The sequence below is a fragment of the Macrotis lagotis genome, chromosome 2, assembly GCF_037893015.1.
Source record: "Macrotis lagotis isolate mMagLag1 chromosome 2, bilby.v1.9.chrom.fasta, whole genome shotgun sequence".
Classification (NCBI taxonomy): domain Eukaryota; kingdom Metazoa; phylum Chordata; class Mammalia; order Peramelemorphia; family Peramelidae; genus Macrotis; species Macrotis lagotis.
This window is the reverse complement of record NC_133659.1, coordinates 211,967,401-211,988,490: the sequence shown is the minus strand read 5'-3', so window position 1 is coordinate 211,988,490 and position 21,090 is coordinate 211,967,401. Positions and strand designations below refer to the sequence as shown.

Genomic DNA, 21,090 nt, shown 5'->3' with positions numbered 1-21,090 from the left:
GATTGCCTCCCATCTAGGGCCATATCTCTAGTCCTGCTTCATATCTGGCCACTGGACCCAGATGGCTCTGGAAGAGAAAGTAGGGCTGATGACTTAGTACAACCCCCTCCCCCCACTCAAATCTAATTCATATGCTTGTCCTGGTATCACCTCTCTGATGTTCTGATCTTCTTTGAGAATGAAGGACAAACAGTATTAAGGCAAACAGGGAAGTAAGTGATTTGCTCAAGATTACTCAGATAGTAAAGCATCTGAGGTCAGATTTGAGGGTAAGTCTTTCTGACTCTAGATCCAGTGATCTATCCAGTGAACCACTTAGCTGCCTGTATATAGGGGCTTAATAAATATTTATCAACTGACTAACAAAATTGGCAAACATCAGAGGCAGGTTTTTCATGCAAATGCTCTGACTCCTAAACATATGCTCTTTTCACTCATGCATACAGTTTATTAAACGACTAAAATGGAATCAAAAGGCTCTTCAGAAGCAACATCTGTGTGAACTCAACCAGCAACATGTCAATAAGGAAATGACAGAGAAATGACTGACTCATACAGATTTGGTAATAGAAGTGGGGGATTTTCTCTATTTTAAACAGCAGCACATGACTAGGAACAAAGGTAGCAAGCAGGTGATAGTACGGTGAGAGGCTAAAACTTGTTAATATTTTTGATAAAATATGGGGACAAGAGATTAATGAAGGAAGAAGAGATAAACTCTGAGGATACCTAGAGTTGATTCAGGTGAGCTAAGCCAGTGTTTCTCACTATTTTCAATCATCTAAGCATTAGAAAGAGCCTAGAGCTCTTTGTGAATGATTTTTCTCGGGCAACTAAGCAACATCAGCCACCTGAGCCTTTAGTTTTCTAAGTCAATCAAGTTGCAAAGATAGTTTCAATCCTTTTAAGGAGGAAGTAGCCTAAGCTTCTAGGGGGGCAGGGGTTAGATATTCCTCTTAACCCTAATTAAGATTTTAGATCATCTGTAAAAAGCCGTACTTTGTTGCTTTTGCTTAACTTTATTTAAGTCTTTTAAGTCTTTTCTATTATTGCTATCGATACTATCTAGTACATGTCAAATAATAGTGATAACAATGGGATCCTGATTGTCATTTACTCCCCTTACATATAAGAGTAACTTCTGTTTTTTTAATAGAAATTACATTAAGGAAAGGTCAATTTATTCCTTTGTTTTATAGATTTTTTAAAACAGAAATGTTTGCTGAATGTGGTCAAAAGCTTTTTAATGCATATAGTGGTATAATAATGTATTTATTACTATTGTTAAAATGTAGTTTTTGAATCTTATGATTTGACTAATAATGGAATGATCTTAGATTTCTTACATCAATTCAATCTGGTAATAATGTATTTTACATTTATATATATGTGTATATATACATATATACATATATATATATATACACAAATATGTGTATATATATACACACACACATTTGTTAATATTTTTATATTGGCCAGAAGGGGTATAGGTCTGTGATTATTCTCTCGTAACCATATTTAGACATCAAGATCATATTTACATTATAGAAAAAATTTGCAAGGATCTCTTATTTTCCTATTTTTGGGGAAATAGTTTATATATTTGGAACTCATTTTATTTTTTGAAAAATATTTGATAGAATTTATTCAAATATTTGATAGAACCCACCTGTAAATTCAACTGTTCCTGAGGGATTTTTCTTTAGAAATTTATTCATAATTGATGAATTGCATTTTTAAAGAATACATATGTAAATACACACACTTACATACTTTTTTCTTAAATTTCTACCAAATCTAACTTTCAAAAACTTCTCTTCATGTCCTTAATTTTTTCTTGTTTATTTTATTGGATTTTTTTTTTGTCTAAAAAGGTATGTATTGATTTCCTCCAATTATTATGATTTTTACTATTTCTTTTTCATTTTAACTAGTTCCCCCCCCACACACACACACAATTTCATTTGGCATATATATCTCAAAAAGTCATGTTTTATATATGGTGACTTAACTCATCATGATATTCCCCTGTTTATCCTTTTTTGGAGATCTTATCTATTTTCTTTTTAAAAAAAATTTAACTTTATTCATTTTCATCCATCTGCACATGCATATTTTTAAGTTACAAAATTTCCTTCCTACCTCCCTTCCCTCAGTGGGTGTGCAATGTTTTGATAAACATGTTTACAGATTAGTAATTTTTTGTATGAAGAATTAGGATTAAGGGAAAAAGATATATAAGAGATAATTTTTATAAAGTGTTCATTAGATTCTGAAGGGTTTTGTGTGTGTGTGTGTGCGTGTGTGTGTGTGTATGTTTGTTTTGTTTTGTTTTTCTTCCTCTGGTTGGGGATAACAAAGTCCATAACTGGTCTAATACAGTTGTCCTAGCTCTGAACTGATGGGAGGAGCTGCTTCCATCAATGTTGTTTATCTCACAGTGTTGTACATTGTTCTCCTGGTTCTATTCCCTTCATTCAGCATTAGATCCCATAAGTCATTCCATGTTTCTCTAGTGTTCGACCATTTATAGTTTCTTATTGAACAATAGTATTCATGTCCTATAACTTGTTTAGCCATTCCCCAGTTGATGGGTAGATCTTATCTATTTTCAATATTACCTCACTGGAGATCATAATTGCTACTCCAGAGTTTATTTTTAATTCAATTGAAGCGGAACATATTTCATTTTAACTCTGTGTGAATACCTAAATTTTAAGAATGTTTCTTAAAAATAACATATTGTTGGGATTGTGCTTTAATTCATTCTGCTATACTTTTCATTTTTATAAATGAGTTAAATCTATTCATCTCCATTGCTATGGTTATAGTTAATACTTATATATTTATAATAATTATGTATCCCAAATGCTGAAGGGGATAAGGGAAAATAGGTACACCATCTTGTTGGAGTTGTGAATTGGTAGAATTTCTTTGAGTAATAAACTTATAAAGTGTAATAAATTCAACAAATTTGGTTGTAGTACTATATATATTTTATCTTTTGGCATTTCAAATTGCAAGATTTCCTTTCCTTAAGTAATTATCTTCAAGATCTTGTGTAATTCTCATTATGGCAATGTGGTACTCGAACTATTAGTTTATGGCTACATGTAGTATTTTTTTTTCAACTTGGAATTACTGTTTTTGGTCTATGATACTTCTCAGACTTTTCAGTTTAATGTTTCAGGAGATGAGTTCAATTTTTCTGTTTATTTTCTGTTAAGTTTAGTTTCTGTTCATATTTGGAGGGAAGACCAAGGTCTTGTTTGGTGATGATTTGTATTTTCTTATAAACTACTAGTGTTTCCTCCTACTAATGAATGCTATTTTTCAAGCATCTCAGGGAGGCTAGGTGGCGTAGTGGATAAAGCACTGGACCTTAATAATTACCTAGCTTCTTGGCTTTGGGCAAGCCACTTAACCCCATTTGCCTTACAAAAACCTAAAAAAAAAATCTCAGAAATATCTCAGGCCAAGGGAAATGCAAATTTTTATTACCTCTTTGACTTCATTATTTTTTCCTGATATTATAAGTGTGGCAATGGAGGTTCCTGGATATCTAATTGTCATTTGCAAGCAAATATTCTGTTCCTATCCTGTAATTTCTTAAAGCCATCTTTTATTTCTTTTCTTATTTGGAATTCATCACTGATTACATGTTGTAGCTTCCTCCCTCCCACCCCTCACCTTTCCATTGACCTTGTTGTAATATCATTATTTTTTAATTCTTCAGAAACTGTCATATTATATGTGTTGCTGCTATTTGAGAACTGAAGTAGAATGCCTCACCTAATGTATTTACCATTCTAATTGAGAAGATTCAGTCCAAGTTGAAGAATTCCCAGTAGATGATTAGATACTCCAGATGCTCACATTTGCAGATGGCACTTTGTTGATTGTATCATGTCTCAGAACTGAAAAACCTTCTGGAACAGATATCTAATCACTCAACGGAATTTGGACTTACTATCAAACATGCCAACAAGCATTTATTAATTGCCTACCATGTGTCAGGCATTTTGCTAAGTGTTGAGGTTACAAAGCAAGGGAAAAGATAATTCCCTGATCTCAGTCTAATGGGGAGACAAAACTGAAGCAACAATGAATAAACAAAATATGTACTGGGCAATTGGAGATAATCAACAGGGAGAAGGTTATAAGCATTAAGGGAATCATGAAAGATTCATTACTTTTGGTGAGATTTTAGCTGGGAATTGAAGGAACCCTGGAAGAAAGTCTATTGCCTTTATTGTAAACTATAGAGCTTGTCTATTAGTAAACATACTGGGATAGACAAGTAGATAGTACAGATGGACAATGAATTGTGTACCTAGATTTCAATAGGAATAAAGTGATTTGGATTGCCTTAAAAAAAACTTCCAGGCTCCTTTAATTATCCCTAAGTTTCTCACAGATGCAAATGCCCATCTTTTCTTACTAACATCATCCCGATATTGCTACTTGCTATTAAGTCTTAGAATAAGCCTAATCATCAATTTTTTTAAAGTGAACCTTCAACAAAAGAAAAACATTTGAAGCATTCCTGGACGATGGGATGGAAAAAGAGGAATGTGGGGGAAACAAACAGTATATAAATTTACAAGCAAAAAATTAAAACACAAGGTAAATGTGTACATCTGTAAAGTGAAGAAAAAAATCCACTTCATTCTCTTGTATTTGTACATTTTATATAAAGGGGGTAAAAGGGATAAGCCAATAAGTAATTAAGTGTTTTTAAAGGACAAAAAAGAAGATATGAAATACTAAAGATTTAAGAGGAACTTAAAGAATCAGGATAAAGGAAAAATTACTAAGTTACATCATTGTAAATGAATCAGTAGCTTTTGTGGCTAGTATAATAGAAGGGGAATTTGTTTACATGAAGAGATATAAGAGTGAGGGGAGGAAAAGATGGGAAAGAAAAGACCAGTAATTTATTCAGATTCTCAAAAAGAATGATATCTGTGGAAGAATATTAAGAGAAAAGAAGTACTGACTTTAATTAATGACTCCATGGGGGAAGGAGTTCTATTTCTCTACTTTATATTGGGTTTTGACAAGGGAGGGATGAGGTTTTGCACATTAGTTTTCTTTTCTGAAAAAAACAAGAACTGAGTTCCATAGTATAGTAGGAGGCTTTAATACCTTTTCTCAGAAACTGATGAATCTAACATCAAGATTTAGAAAAGGGCCTTTCCGGCGGTAAAGATCTCCCCGGGCCAACATGCCTCTGGCCAGAGACCTCCTGCACCCCTCTCCCGAGGAGGAGAAGTGGAAACACAAGAAGAAACGCCTGGTGCAGAGCCCCAATTCCTATTTCATGGACGTAAAGTGCCCCGGGTGCTATAAAATCACCACGGTCTTCAGCCACGCACAGACAGTGGTTCTCTGTGTCGTATGCTTCACTGTGCTCTGTCAGCCCACTGGAGGAAAGGCAAGACTTACAGAAGCATGCTCCTTCAGACGGAAGCAGCACTAATAACTGAATCAAAATGAATGAGGAACTGTAAAACATAAAAGAAATTTGATTAAAAAAAAGATTTAGAAAATGAAAAGAAATGAAAGAAAAGAAAGACAAAAGGAAATTGAATCGATAAAACTGTTGAATAAATTAGATGTGACAGACTTATGGGTGTCTTTTTAAAATATAAAAATGATACACATAATACCTTTAGAAAACTAGGTCATATGGCAGGGTAAAAATAAATAGTTATATATATTAAGAATCAGAAGTATCAAATATTCCCTTTATAGATGCTTGCTGGTAAAAATATGGAACACAAGAAAAAATGTTCAGACCTAAATAATGCAACACAAAGTTAATAGAGTCAGTTTGAGAAGGAAGAGAATTAGCAATTATATTATACCTACTTATGTACCTTGTACTTTGCTAAACACTTTACAAGTACCTCCTTTGATCCTTACAACAACATTTCCAGGCAGGTGCTGTTATCTCTATTTTATGGTTAATGAAACTGAGGCAGACTTGCCCAAAGTCACAGATAGTATTTGAAATTCAGATTTGAACTCAGTCCTTCTGATTCTAGGCTCCATTCTCTATGCATAGCTGCCTCTAGAGAAACTAAGAAGTGGGGGAGAGAAATAATAAAAAAAAAAATCAATCTTCATGAAATTATTTTTGTCCCGTGAACTAAATGACATTTTGTTTACATAAACATTTATGTTAATGATTTGAGATGACTTTGACTGTAATCTTCCCTGGAGTTAAAATGTATGTCTTTATGTTGTTATTGATTACTCTGAAATTAAATTTTATAGTCAATTACTGATATTTTTCATTCCTAGGAGATTAGAGGTTTTGCTTTTTAGAGAGATATAAACAACTACTTAATGGGAAAGAAGGTTTCTTCATTTTATTAAAATAAGATATAATTAACTGATTAGAGTCTTAGGGCTAAATTGACTAATGAAAGAAATATTTCAAATTATAAGTAAATATGGAAATATTTACTTGGAATAATAAAGAAGTCATCATGAACAGAGTAAATATGGCAATGAGTCAAATAATTTATATATATATATATATATTGGTGGAGACAAGGTACATATATGGATAATAATAAAGATAGAAACAAGGAGGTTTGCATTAGAATACTTCTTGCTTCTTCATATCCAAGTCTTAAAAAAAAAATTAAAGATTCTAAGATATAGACTTGAGGAAGGTATGCATTCCAGTTGAGGAAGGTAGCTAAGTAGTATAATGGGTCAAGAAGAACTAAGTTCAAATCCTGCCTCAGATACTAACTGTTTGATTTCTAGCAAGTGATGGAACTTCTCAGCTTCAGTTTCCCCATTTATAACATAATTATAATAATGTCACCTCCCTCATAGGGTTGTTGTGAGGATCAAATGAATAATATTTGCAAAGTGATTTGTGATTGTTAAAGTTATATATAAGTGCTGTTTTTATTCTAGGCATGGGAGGGGTGAGGGGATCAATCAGTTCAAAGGGATAGGAATAGAATAGGTCAGACTGAAATGACTAGAAAACAAAATAAGGAATAATCTATAATAAGACCGAATGCAGGTTCTGAAGGGCTTTAATTGCCTAATCATAGAGCTTACATTTGAATCCACAGATAATGGGGAGCCATTAGAGTTTATTGGGAGCCATTGGAGCTTATTGAGTAGGAAAACAGCATGAGCAGACCTATGTTTTAGGAAATAACCATTCTTTTTAGGATGGAATGGATCTTCAAGGCTCCAAGTTTCTAAACCATTTAATGTTTTATTTGGTTTTGTTTTAATAGATCAGGACATATTTGATGAGGACCTAAATGAGGATGAGAGTTATGTGGATAGAAGGGCATAAATAGAAAGGAGATGCTGTAAAGATTGATATAAGGATTGATAGATCATGCCATTACTTGGCATATTGTGGGGTAAGCATTACTATTGACCCTTTCCTTATAACTAGAGAAAGGCTAATGACAATGTGCATATTTAGGCTTGCTGCCATTCCCAGGCATACATGGTCCACAACCTAAACTCCTCTGTGAAAATAGAGAAGAAAAAGATTTGGCCACCAGATAGTTGGTGTGATTAAGAATAAAAAGTTAAGGACAATACTGAGATGGTGAACCTAGGTCATTGGAAGGATCAAGTAAATAAGAAAGTTTCATCTGTGTGTGGTGGTGATGGTGGTGGCATTTTTTCCTAATACACATGATTAAATGAATTTATTTTAAACCTTTTCAAATGAATATGAATTTCATTATATTGAATTTGTAATACTCTGAGCTACCTGCATTATAATACTGCATTGTCAGCTGTATAATTGTAAAATATTACATATTTAATATATAATTATAAAAGAACATTAGAGACATTTGTAAAACTATAAATAAATAAATAAGAATTTTTCCTATTAGGATCCTGTATAGCAATTTCTTCATGACACTGGTGACTCCCTGTTTTAATGTTTTCTAGCATTTGGTTTGAATTTTAGCTAACTCCATGATACATTTGTCTTTCCTTCCTCTCTCCTCCTTTCTTACCTTATATTCCCCACTCTTCTCCTTATTCTTCCTGTCTCCGCCCTCTTCTCTAGCTCCTTTCTTTTCTTTTCTTTTTTTAAGACTGGATCTCTGTATCACCCAGGATATAAGTGGATAGAATAATCATGATAGTCCCATTCTAATCAGCCCAGGAGGTTTGTTCAGCCCTATTTTCTTACTTGGGTCATTTTGTCTGTCCCCGTGTTCCTAGTTCCATCACAATCTCAAGAGCTAACCATACTGCTGCTAAATTCATTGAGGAAATATTAGCAGCTTAAGCCTTGTGACACAGCACTCTGAATTCAGGAGATCTTTCAGCCTCAGATGCCTCAGGAACAGTTATTGCAGTTGTATTACACCATTCTCAGCTGCCATTTCCCCCTCCCCCAATCCCTTCTCTGCTAATTTTTAATACTTCACTCTTATGTTCTTTGTGGAAGATACTAGAAAATTAGGCATTTAGTGGTTATTGGGTCCATTTAAAGAACATAAGTTTGTCAACAGAGATAATTAATTTCCTCAAATCCCCTGCATCCCTGTTAAAAGTTATCTATTTTTTTTCTTTTCTTTAGGTTTTTTTTTTTTTTTTTTTTGCAAGGCAAATGGGATTAAGTGGCTTGCCCAAGGCCACACAGCTAGGTAATTATTAAGTGTCTGAGACCGAATTTGAACCCAGGTACTCCTGTCTCCAGGGCCGGTGCTTTATCCACTACACCACCTAGCTGCCCCAAAACACTGTTATCTAACAATTTGGATATGCAGCTACAGCTATGTACCTGTTCCAGAAAAGGAAATCATTCCATGTCTTATAACACTGCCATTTCTTTTCTCTAACTGCTAATTACATTCCAAGTGAACCTGTCCTTTACAACCTGGATATATTCCAAACTTGTCTTCCATTTGTTTTATTATGTCCCAAGTTTTCATGTCTATTTCTATGAAAGTTTAATACTTTGGATCACCCAACTGGGAAGCCTTCATTTTGAAGTCCAAAGCTCGGAAAAATCATGAATTTTATTTTATCTTTTAAGTGCAATAAAAGAGCATGCTGGAGGAATAGCAATAATAAGGACTGTCAGTTCAGCAATAGCTCTACCCTTGCAGGCATTTCTGGAGAAAAGACTGTACTGTGTTTAGAATCTTCCTGTTCCCCTTTTTCTTTTCCCTCCTTCCCAGTTTCCTTGCTTCCTTCAATCCATATCAAAGGCCTGATGTCCAGATCTGTCATCTCTAGAATTGTTCCCTAATCACCCACCCTCTTTTAATTTCCAAAGGAAAAGTTGAGAGGGGGAGGGAAAACCCTGTCATGCATATCAACAGGTGAGGCCTAAAAATTTCACTGGAAAAAATCAGGGAAACAGTAACAGCTGCAAGGATGTTTGGAGGAAGTCAGCAAAGTAGTTTCCATCTGGCATCTGTTTCATCCGCAGACAACTCCCCAACCCCCTTTAAAAATGAGGCCTGGAGCTGAAAGCCTAGGTTTATTTAAGGGATGGGGTATCACAGATACCTGGAATTTACTGGATCCAATAAGAAAGAACCCATCCCCCATGTCCTTCTCCTCTTCCTATTCCAAATCATAGTAGCTCAATGGAAAAATAAAATAAATGCCAAATATTAAAATAGCCATAGGTGAGAAACATTTAAGTCGCATATGGCCCTCTCTCCATAAAAGAAATCATCCTTTTGGAGGAGGGTATAAAGGGAAGAAAAGCTGACTTATGCTGCAAATTACATATATATATTGCTTTGTTTTTAGTAGATGCTCAAATGTTTTTTGAATCAATTAATATCTCATTTAATGAAATTATACTCCCTAGGCTGATTTAATATTGTGCATTTTGATTGATTGCTTACTTTGAAAGAAAAGATCAGTGATTTTAAGACATAAGGATAGTAAATTAGGATGCCAAAGTTTTGCATTTGACTCCTTGTCTTTCTAAACTATTACAAACTTCCTTAAATACACTTTGAAAGATTTATAACAACTATAATCCAAATAAAACATAAAGCACTGCATAGTCAAATTCTAGGTAGTCCTAACAGTGTACAATTTGTGTGGCTATAGTACATTTTATTTCAACAAGTTCAGAATTTTTTTAGTGAACTCAAGAAAAGTCAAAGGTGTTCTATGGAAAGGGGACAAAACCAAAACCTTTTAAAGCTGTTAAAAGAGGTTCAGTGGTGAAGAGTAGGAAAATACTACTTCTGATAAATATATTTTTTCTTTATTGAAGATTAGATCTCTTTTTTTTTTGCTGACTTTTAATAGTGTTGGGCCTGGATTTAAGAAGACTAATTTTCTGATTTCATCTTCCTGGGTTCAGATCTGACCTCAGACAGTTACTAACTATGTGATTCTAGTTAAGTTACTTAACCTGGCTTGCTTTAGTTTCCTCCTTCTACTAAATTAACTAGAGAAGAAAATGACAAATCACTCCAGTATCTGCTAATAGGACCCCACATGTGGTCATGGAGAGTCAGACAAGACTCAAACAATGATAGTAAAATGATAGTAAAAAGAGAAATATTGTATCTGTATGTGTTTATGTGTTTATGTTTCTACTGAGTCACTTGGAATGTAGAAATCCATGTTTTCCATGAATAATGATATTCCAAATTACTTTTATTTTCTTTTTTCATGACTAACTATAATTTCTTACATTTCTAAAACCTAAGAATGTTTATTCTTCAAACCCCTACATTCAGGGTTCCAGATCTACCACTTAACTCAAATTGCTGTCTCAAAGACTAAAGGTTATCTTAGTAATCAAACCAAGCTAATTTGCCTGAATTCTGCCTTTTATCTCTAGATATACCTTTGAATATTCTTATTTTGTTCTTTGTATTTATTTTTTTTTAATTTTATTTAGGGTGGCTAGGTGTCACAGTTGATAGAGCAAGGGTCCTGGAGTCAGGAGTACCTAAGTTCAAATCTGGCCTCAGTCACTTAGTAATTACCTAGTTGTGTGGCCTTGGGCAAGCCACTTAACCCCATTTCCTTGCACACACACACACACACACACACACACACACACACACACATAAACACAAAACACTAAAAAAAAATTTAGGACAATGGGTTTAACTGATATGCCCAAGGTCACACAGATAGGCAATTATTAAGTGCCTGAATCAGGCTTTGAACTCAGATCCTGCTGACTCCAGGTCCATTGCTCCATACACTGTGCCACCTAGCTGCCCCCTGATCTTATTTTTAATTGGAATGCTTCAAATATTTTATTACTTTCTGAAATGCTTGATTTTGGTTTTGAGTAAATATTTTTCTTCATGTTGAAGTCTCCTTTTTTAGATTGCTTTAGGGGATTTATCTTAACAAACACTTATTTTTATGGATATTTTATGCATTTCGTAGTTGATATGATCATATAATTTCTTACTTTTTCAAAAAATGTTTTGTGTTGTTTTCCTCATGTGGAACCATCTGTGCATTTTTGGAATAAATTTGCTTCATAATGTTATATGTATTTTAGATATATTATAGAGCTGCATTTAAAAAAGTTATTGAGAATCCTTTCATTATTCTAAATTTATGCATATTCTACTGAGTAAAAACATATTGGGAGACAATTTTAAACTGCCCTTGCTTTCCTTTCCTGACCCATTCATAGACCCATTCTTAGTCAGTTTATGATAATCACATAGCTCAATTATAGGAGCAGAGAGATTAAAGACAAAGGAACTGGATTCAAACCATTAACAGACTAATTTATAATGTTGTGGATGAACTTTTAGAAATAGTTCCACAAATATTAGGGTGATAAGAATAGAGATTGCCTGTGTGCCTTACCTATAGTTTATACACTATATACATATATATATATATATATATATATATATATAATACATATATAAATACACATGTTAATTGCTTAATGTTTGTCTTTTGATACATTATTTTGATGTATTGTTCATTTATGCTCTGTTATATTCATGCTGTAGTGATGTCTATTGTTTTGTTTATTATTTGCATGTATTAATACCTATAATCATGTTTTATTTTTTATAACTTTATGTTTTATATTGCTAAGGAAATGTGCAATATTCCTTAAGCATACTTGTTTCATTTTTGTGAATAATTGTTATGTATTATGGTACCTGTACTAGGGGTCATGTAACAGATATATTGTCACCAAAGTACCCTGTCAGTGATGCTTTGTTTAGTTTTATAACTGGGTTAATAGTTTTATTGCTCATTTGTTTTCCATTGATACTGTAGGGTGGGCAAAGACCACATATAAATATGTATGTACATGGTAGTTGAAGGGGATGAGGTGGGGGGAGCCAGCAAAGGCTTCTCAAGGGAGATGATGCATAAGCTGAGTTTTGAATGAAGTTTGGGTTTGTGAGAGGCAGAAAGAAGTTAGAATGCATCTTTGAGATGAAAACCAGTGTGTACAAAGGTATATCTGGAGATAAAATGCAGAATTCAGGCAGATTAGCTTGGTTTGACTACTAAGATAACCTTTAGTCTTTGAGACAGCAATTTGAGTTAAGTGGTAGTTCTGGAACCCTGAATGTAGGGGTTTGAAGAATTAACAGAAAATGAGGAAATTAAGACAATAAATGTAGCAATAAGAGATAGAAGAGAAAAAGTGAAGGAGTGATAAGGATGAAGGGTTCTTTTAAGATGAGGAAAACCTGGGAATTTTTGTTGATAAATGCTGCCAAATTTATATTCCCAAGGCAAAGTTTGATCATGTAATTCCCCTGCTCAAAAATCTCTAGGTGTTCACTGTTGACTTGAGGATAAAACAATAAACTCCTCAGACTGACATTTAAAAATCTCTCCAAGTCTTGTGTATTCTTCCCCCTCATATATTTCATGCTCCAACAAACTGGCTCATTTGCTCTTCCAAGAAATTGGCATTCCGTCATCCATCTCTGACTTTACATAGGTTGTCACCCACATTTCCTCCCAGGTGTATGGGGTGTTCGGGAATGAGGACTTGCTAAACTCTTTTCAGGGCTGCTCATCTACCTTTGATGTCTACCTTCACCCAACTCTTTCCTGTGATATGAAAAAGATGTAGCAGATTCCATGACCAAACCCTGTTAAACCATTTTAACAGATAGGCTAAACCAAGTTGAAAGTCACCAATGGATCTCAAAACTGTCAGTGAGATAAAATGATGTCTTACCCCAAGCACGTGATGACTTCCAGAGGTGTGATAGGTAGATGAGAATAATTTGTTGCAAAAGCCAAGTAGATGGCTAAAACATATGCTGTGTAGAACTTATATTTGGGTAGTTATCAGATGCTAAGTTCAGCCATTGTATCCTGGGCCATTGTCAGTAGTCCTGACTTTTGTCTTGTCTCTGAACTTGAATGACTCTCAAAGAAAGAGAGAGAGAGACATACAAGTTTGTACAACTCTGCCTTACTTAAATCCAATTCATGTGTAAGTCACTGGTCTTCCTCAAAAACAAGGATGAACAACTGAAGTTTGAGAGTCCTTGGAAATTAATGCATTGATATTGTGTTTATACAATAATAAGTTTCAAGTTTAGCAGAACTGACTTTTGCAAGGGATTGTAAAAAAGATTTGACCCAGTAGAGGAGTATAGTTCCTTTCAGATGAACTGGGGCACTTTTTTGAAGAACAGTACTCTAATGCTGATTATTCTATATGTGAAATGAGATGTGACTTAAGATTAATCAAAAAATGACAGGGAGACTAAGAAAAAGAGAACAGTTATGATGAATGGGAGATCTCCATGAAACCATAGGCACATAGTAATATTCATATCCAAGCAAATTGTTGATTCTAATTGCTTATTCTCGGGAGTATGCTAAGTATTGGCATCTTGGGCAAGGTCAGTCTCTCTTAAAAGATTTAGAAACAGCTTTCCTAGTCAATACCTTTGCTTCATTTCTTACTTTTAGTCATATAGAACCTTTTCAATTTTTATCCTTTCAAATTTGTTGTTATCTTCACTTTCCATGTTTGATTAAGAAGTCATGCCCTAGCTGTAGCTATGATTTTCATCTGTTATTTTGTGGAGTGATCTTAATTTTGAGGTCTAATATATATTTTTAGTTTATCTGGATGTAAAATGTTGGGTTCTCTTTAATTTCTGTTTGAGTGCTTTCCATTTTTCTTGACACTTCTTGCATTTCACCCCAAGCCCAACTCCCATAGGTAATATATGCTTCCATGTTTATTGAATCTTGGGTATTGATTTAATTAATATCGAATTTTTCCTTGAGAAGACTATTTCCTCCATCTTTTTTGACATTTATTATTTGTCTCAAATTATTTTATCTATTTTCTACCCCTTATTTTCCCATGATTATTTTTCCTTCACAATGACCAAGGCATCTCACCTCTAGAACTATGATTCATGCACACCCTGTCACAAACATGCATGTACTCTAAGTGTACCTTCTGCCTTGTGGAAGCCTCATATTCCTTATTTTGGGGTCAGGATGTGGTCCATATAGACTCAATACTCTCCCATAGAGAGTAATCGTGTGTTATTTGGTTTTTCTTTTTGTATTTGAAAGCAGAATTTATTTTTGTTATTGAAATTGTTAAATTTAACCACTTTGTATTGACATTTGAAACATAAGTTTTAAGTTATTGTACTTTATTTTGCCTCTTAAGTGAGTTATCTTGCTTTATTTTACACAGAAGTTACAAGCCATTTTCTTTTGCATTATGGAGAAAAGTATATACCATGTTGACTTTTAAATATTTTTTATGTTATTCTTTTTTGTTAATCATGATTAACAAAGCTATTCTCTTTTAGGAATCCCAGAGGAGGGGGAAGATGACAGAATGAGTCAAGAAATTACCTAATTCCCAATTTCCCCATCTCTCCCACAAATTATTTAAAATAATGCCACAAAGTGAACTTAAAAAAGGCAAAAAATAATTAAAAGTTGGGGTAAATCAATTGTCTAGCTTAAGACAACTTGGGGAGGATACTAAGAAAAACCTCACTTCAGGTTTTGATTTGGCTTGATTGAAATGCAGTTACCTCCGAATCAACAGCAAAAAGAAAAAAAAAACCAACAAAAAACTAAAAAATAGCAACAACAAAAAACTGTCTTATGTTGGAGACAGTATTAACTTCAGAAACTTTTGCCACAGAGAGTGTGGAGATTGGATGACTGATCCAGGCCCTCCATTAGCTCTGGACAGAGACAAGTGCACCATTCAGATTAGGTTTTAGGTTGTGGTTGTGGATCAGGAGGAACATGCTGGTGAGTGTACCAACAGAGAATTGGTGGGGCTGTTAGCTATGGTGACTCACAGGAGAGCAAAATTCCTGCTTCTAGGGCTGAAGGATGAGCAAAACCTTACAGAATCTGGAGGAACAATAAAGAGTAAAGAGTACAGGTAATGACAGTGTTGCTGAAGGCTTTGGTCTTAATTCAGGGAAGGGAGGAAAACCTAAAGTCAAGCCCCCAAGACTGTTCTGACTATATCACAAAAATCCTGATGTCTGAGACATTATCTCTCATACCTCCAGACTAGAGCCTGACTCTAATATAATGTTAACAGAAAAGAAATAAGCTGCTAAAAATGAGTATCTAGAAGAGAAACAATCTGAACAGGGTTTGAACTCAGAAAAAAACAGTAAAGTCAGATCAGGTACTTCTAAAGCTTCAAAGAAAAATGTAAAAAAAACACCAAAAAGAATTCTGGAAGAACTCCAAAAGGACTTTAAATATCAAAGAGAAGTTGAAAAAATAGATAAAATAACATCATGCAAAAAAATTAAAGAAAGTTAACCAATTGGAAAAAATAATTTTTTAAAAATAATTGGATAAGGAGAAACTAATGAGTTAAAAAATAACACGAAAAGTAAAATAAATTCAAAAGAATGAAGAAAATTGAAGCAAACATTAAATATATAATTATAAAACCAACTGCCCTGGAAAATAGATTAAGATTAAGGAAAGAAAATATGAGAATTGTTGGACTACCTGAAAGTTATGTTAGATATTATACTTCAAGTATATTATTAAGGAAAATCACACTGAAGTTGTAGAAGAGGGAAAAAATCCCTTGATCACCACCTGAATAAGATGAAAATTCAGTAGAACATTATAACTAAGATTTGAGGCTCCCAGGTTAAGGAGGAAACATTAAAAGAAAATAAAAATAAAAAAATGAATATTGTGGAGCTACAGGCAAAATAACATAAGATTTAGCAGTTCTTAAAAATGTATTTATTTATTTGTTTTCATCCATATGTATGTATGTATGTGTGTGTATATATATTATATATTATATCTATCTCTATCTCTATCATCTCTATCATCTCTATCTCTATCTATCTCTATCTCTATCTCTATCTCTATCTATCTATATCTATATATGGGTTTTTTTTGCCATGCAATGGGGTTAAGTGGCTTGCCCAAGGTCACACAGCTAGGTAATTATTAAGTGTCTGAGATTAAATTTGAATTCAGGTCATCCTGATTCCAGAGCCCTTGCTCTATCCACTGTACCACCTAGCTGTCCCCACATGTATATTTTTAAGTTACAAAATTTCCTTCCACCCTCCCTTCCCACTTCCTTCCCTTCAGCTAGTGAATAGTCAGGTTAGCATTGTACATACTATTTTGATAAGCAGATTTACAGATTAGTAATTTTTGGTTTGAGTAATTAGGATTAAAGGAAAGAGATACATAATTTTCATCAGATCCTGGAGGATTTTGAATTTATTTTTTATGTGTTTGTTTTGCTTTGTTTTTCTTCCTCTGCATGGGATAATAGTCCAAAGCCTGTCTAATGCAGTTGTCCTAGCTCTCTGGACTGCTGAGAAGAGCTGTTTCCATCAAGGTTTTTCATCTCACAGTTTTGTTGTTGATGTATACCTTGTCCTCTTACTTCTTTTCCATTTACTCAGCATCAGATTTTGTAAGTCATTCAATGCTTCTCTGGAGTCCGACCAGGTATAATTTCTTATAAATAATAGTATTCCATAGTATTTGTGTCCTGTAACTTGTTTAACCAATCCCTAATTGATGGGCATCCCCTCAATTTCCAAAGAACTGCTATGAATAATTGGGAACATGTAGGACTTTTTCCTTTTTCTATAATTTCTTCCAGATAAAGACATAGAATTGTAATTGTTGGGTCAAAGGGTATGAACAGTTTCATTGCTCTTTGGACATAGTTACATATTGTTCTCCAGAAAGGTTTGGATCCATTCACAACTCCACCAGCAATGCATCAATGTCCCAGTCCTCCCACAACCTCTCCAACATTGATCATTTTGCCTTTTTCTCATCTTGGCCAATCTGATAGGTTTGAGATGACACCTCATTGTTGTTTTAATTTGCATTTCTCTAATCAATAATGACTTGGAGCATTTTTTTCATATGATTATATATAGCTTTAATTTCTTCATTTGAAAACTGTTCATATCCTTTGACCATTTATCAATTGGGGAATGACTTGTAAACTTATAAATTTATGCAATTCTCTCTATATATTTTAGCTTTTCTGCTTTCCTTCTAATTTTGGCAGCACTGATTTCATTAATGAAAATTTTTTTTTAATTTAATACAGTCAAAATCATTCATTTTTATAGATTATAATGTGTTCTAATTCTTATTTAGTTATAAATTTATCTTTTCCATAGATCCTATAGATAATTTCTTGATCTAATTTATTGCTTTTTACGTCCAAATCCTGTATCCATTTTGACTTTATTTTGGTGTAGGGTGTGAAATGTGTGTCTAAAACCTAATTTTTCCATATTATTTTCCAGTTTTCCCAACAATTTTTGTCAAATAGTTCTTATCCCAGAAGCTGATTTCTTTGGGTTAACAAATAGTCGATTGCTTGTAGTCATTTCCTGTGACTTCTTTAGAACCTGTCCTAATCCACTGATCCATTACTCTATTTCCTAATCAGTAACAGGCAGTTCTGTTGACTGCTGCTTTATAGCATAGTTTTAGATCTGATAGAACTAGGCCACCTTCCTTTACATTTTTTTTTCAACAGTTCCCTTGCTATTCTTTCCCTTTTCCAGATGAATTTTATTATTATTATTTTTTTCTAGTTCAGTAAAGTAGTTATTTGGTAATTTATTTCTATGGTACTGAATAAGTAATTTAATTTGGATAGAATTGTCATTTTTATTACATTAACTCAACCTAACCATGAGCATTAGACATTTTTCAAATTATTTAGATCTGACTTTATTTGGGTGTGAACTACTTTATAATTGTGTTCAATTTTCTGAGTTTGTCTTAGGACATAGATTCCCAAGTATTTAATGTTGTCTATAGTTATTTTAAATGGAATTTCCCTTTTTTATCTCTTTGTTCTTGGGCTTTGTTGTTCATATTTAGGAATGCTGATGATTTATGTGGGTTTATTTTATATCCTGCTACTTTGCTGAATTTGCTAATTGTTTCAATGAAGTTTTATTTTTGTTTTTGTTTTTTGCAAGGCAAATGGGGTTAAGTGGCTTGCCCAAGGCCACACAGCTAGGTATTTATTAACTGTCTGAGGCCAGATTTGAACTCAGGTACTCCTGACTCCAGGGCTGATGCTCTATCCACTGCACCACCTAGCCACCCCCTCAATGAGTTTTTAAGATGATTTTCTTGGATTCTCTAAGTATACCATCATATCATCTGCAAAGAGTGAACGTTTTGCTTCCTCACTGACAATTTTGATTTCTTCAGTTTCTTTTTCTTCTCTTATTACTACTGCTAGCATTTCTAATACTATATTGAATAGTAGTGGTGATAATGGGCATCCTTATTTCATCCCTGATTTTATAGAAAATGCTCTGAATTTATTCCCATTACATATAATTTTTAGATTTAGCAGTTTTTTTTTCAACAAAAGATCTAAGGCAAACTAACATGATATTCTGAAGAGCAAAGTGGCTGGGTTCTTAGCAAAATTTAATGCAATCCTATAATGTAAAAATTAAATATTTGATAATTTAGAAGACTTTTAAGTTTTTTTGAGGAAAAGGCTAGAATTAAACAGCAAATTGGACTTACAGAATCAGGAGAAATATAAGATGGTAAACATAAAAGCCAATTATAAAGGATTTAATAAGTTTAAACTACTTCTTATATGAGAAAACATTGGCGACTCATAAGAATGCTATCATAACTAGAGAAGTTTGAAACAGCATACATAGATAGAAGGTTTGAAGTTGAGTTGAATATAATAGGATGATCCTAAAAAGTTAAAATTGGTAGAGAATAATTCTTTTATACAAACAAGGCATGAATGGAAGAACTATTACAGTGGAGGGCAGAAGGAGATGAAGAGATGGTAGTGCTAGAACCTTATTTTCAACAGAACTAAAAGAGTAAAAAATTATTTGCAACTTATAGAGAAGTAGGAGGATGAGAAGATGGGACTAGTGTGGAAATCCTAGAAGGATGTGAATTTTCAAATTATGAAGGAATGGAAAGAGTTAAAAAGGAGAGAATCTTGAAAGGTTGTGTAAATTAAAGAATAGAAGAGCAAGGAGAGAGTGTAAAGGAGCAATTTTGCAAAGGTAAGGATTAGGGAGACTGTGGTTACAAGTAAACTAGACTTCTCAGGTGATATAAGTAAAAAGAGGGAAAGGGACTAACTGAGAAAAATAGGATAGAGGAAACATGCAACTAATGATTATAACTTTGAATGTGAGTGGAATGAGTTCACCTATATAATGGAAGAATGGATTAAAAGTCAAGAGTATGAAAATATGTTTTTCATAAGAAACATTTAAAATGAAAGATAAACAGAATAAAAGTAAAGACTAGGAGTAGAATTAATTTTACTTCAGATGATACAAAAAATCAGGGGTAACAATCATGATCTCAGACAATGTTAAAACTAAAATACATTTAATTAAAAGAGATAAACAAGGAAACTACATTATAGTAAAAGAAAATGAATAACTGATTAGGTAATTTCAATAGTAAACATATACACTAAATGATTTAGCAACCAAATTATTAAAGAAAAAATTAAATGAGTTAGTTGAAAATAGATAACAAAATTATAATAGTGAGAGATTTCAACTTCCTCCTTTAGATATAAATAAATCTAACCAAAAATAAGAAAAAATCTTAGATAATTTAGATATGGTAGGTATCTTGAAGGAACAGAATGGGAAAAGAAAGGAATATAGGGTTTTTTTTTTTCCCCTCAGCAGTACCTTTACAAAAATTGACGACATATTAGGGCATTAAAACTATAAATGAAGAAAAGCACATCATAAAGCAACAAAATTATATTTAATAAGAGGCAATGGAAAGAGAATTTAAACATTAATTGTGAACAAAATAACTTAATCTTAATGAACTTGTGAGTTAAGAGAAGGAACTATAGAGTCTCAATGCAGAGCAAAGCTTATTTTTTTCAGTTTTTAAAATTTGTCTTATGTTTTATGTTTTGTCCCTCACATTTATTTTTCCTTTTTGTTCTGACTTTTCTTTCCCAACATGGGTAATGTTGAAATATGTTTGTCATAATTATAAATGTATAACCTATAGTAGATTATCAAAGAGAGGGGGAGGGAAGAGAGAGAGGAAGAAAAAGTAGAACTTAAAATCTAACAAAAAAAATGATTGTTGAATGCTTAGTTGGAAAAATAATTGATTGAATTTTAAAAAAAGAATGTGGGCTAAAGAAAAAATCATTTAAGTACAAAGAATAATTTTTATTAAAGAGAATGGTAATAATAAAACAACATAGAAAAACCTATGGGTACACAAAAAATTATCAGAGGAAAATTTATATCTCTATGCATTTAAATCAATAAAATAACAAACAGATCAATGAATTTGGTATGAACTGAAAAAATAGAATAAGAATAAATTAACTATCGCCTAATTGAAACATCAAATTGGAAATTCCAAAAATCAAAGATAAGATTAATAAAAACTGAATTTAAGGAAAGCATTGAATCAATAAAACTAGGATTTGGTTTTCAGGGGAGGAACTAATAAAATAGATAAATCATTGGTTATTATGGTATTTAAAACAGATGAAAATCAAATCATTAGTATCAAAAATTAAAAGGGTGACAATGCCATTATTTATACTGAAATCAAAGAATT

At 33.1% G+C, this 21,090-nt stretch overlaps 1 protein-coding gene and 2 long non-coding RNA genes across 6 annotated transcripts in view; 2 read left to right on the top strand and 1 right to left on the bottom strand.

Moving 5' to 3' along the window:
• Positions 1-21,090, bottom strand: part of LOC141514148 (uncharacterized) — a 240,844-nt gene that overhangs the window by 19,626 nt on the left and 200,128 nt on the right. The gene's annotated exons all lie outside the window — the stretch shown is intronic.
• The window catches only part of LOC141514149 (uncharacterized), a 134,854-nt gene continuing 114,377 nt past the window's right edge, over positions 614-21,090 (top strand). Inside the window, exon 1 of the long non-coding RNA XR_012475958.1 lies at positions 614-744. This is a non-coding gene — a long non-coding RNA (uncharacterized LOC141514149). The remainder of the gene's footprint in view (positions 745-21,090) is intronic.
• Positions 4,962-5,847, top strand: LOC141511432 (small ribosomal subunit protein eS27-like). The gene has a single exon (XM_074220621.1). It carries the CDS (start codon positions 5,231-5,233, stop codon positions 5,483-5,485), a length of 255 nt encoding a protein of 84 aa, XP_074076722.1. The 5' UTR covers positions 4,962-5,230; the 3' UTR covers positions 5,486-5,847.

Excerpts from the sequence above, each read along its gene's own strand:
- LOC141511432 (XM_074220621.1), top strand. The coding sequence starts at position 5,231 with ATGCCTCTGGCCAGAGACCTCCTGCACCCCTCTCCCGAGGAGGAGAAG.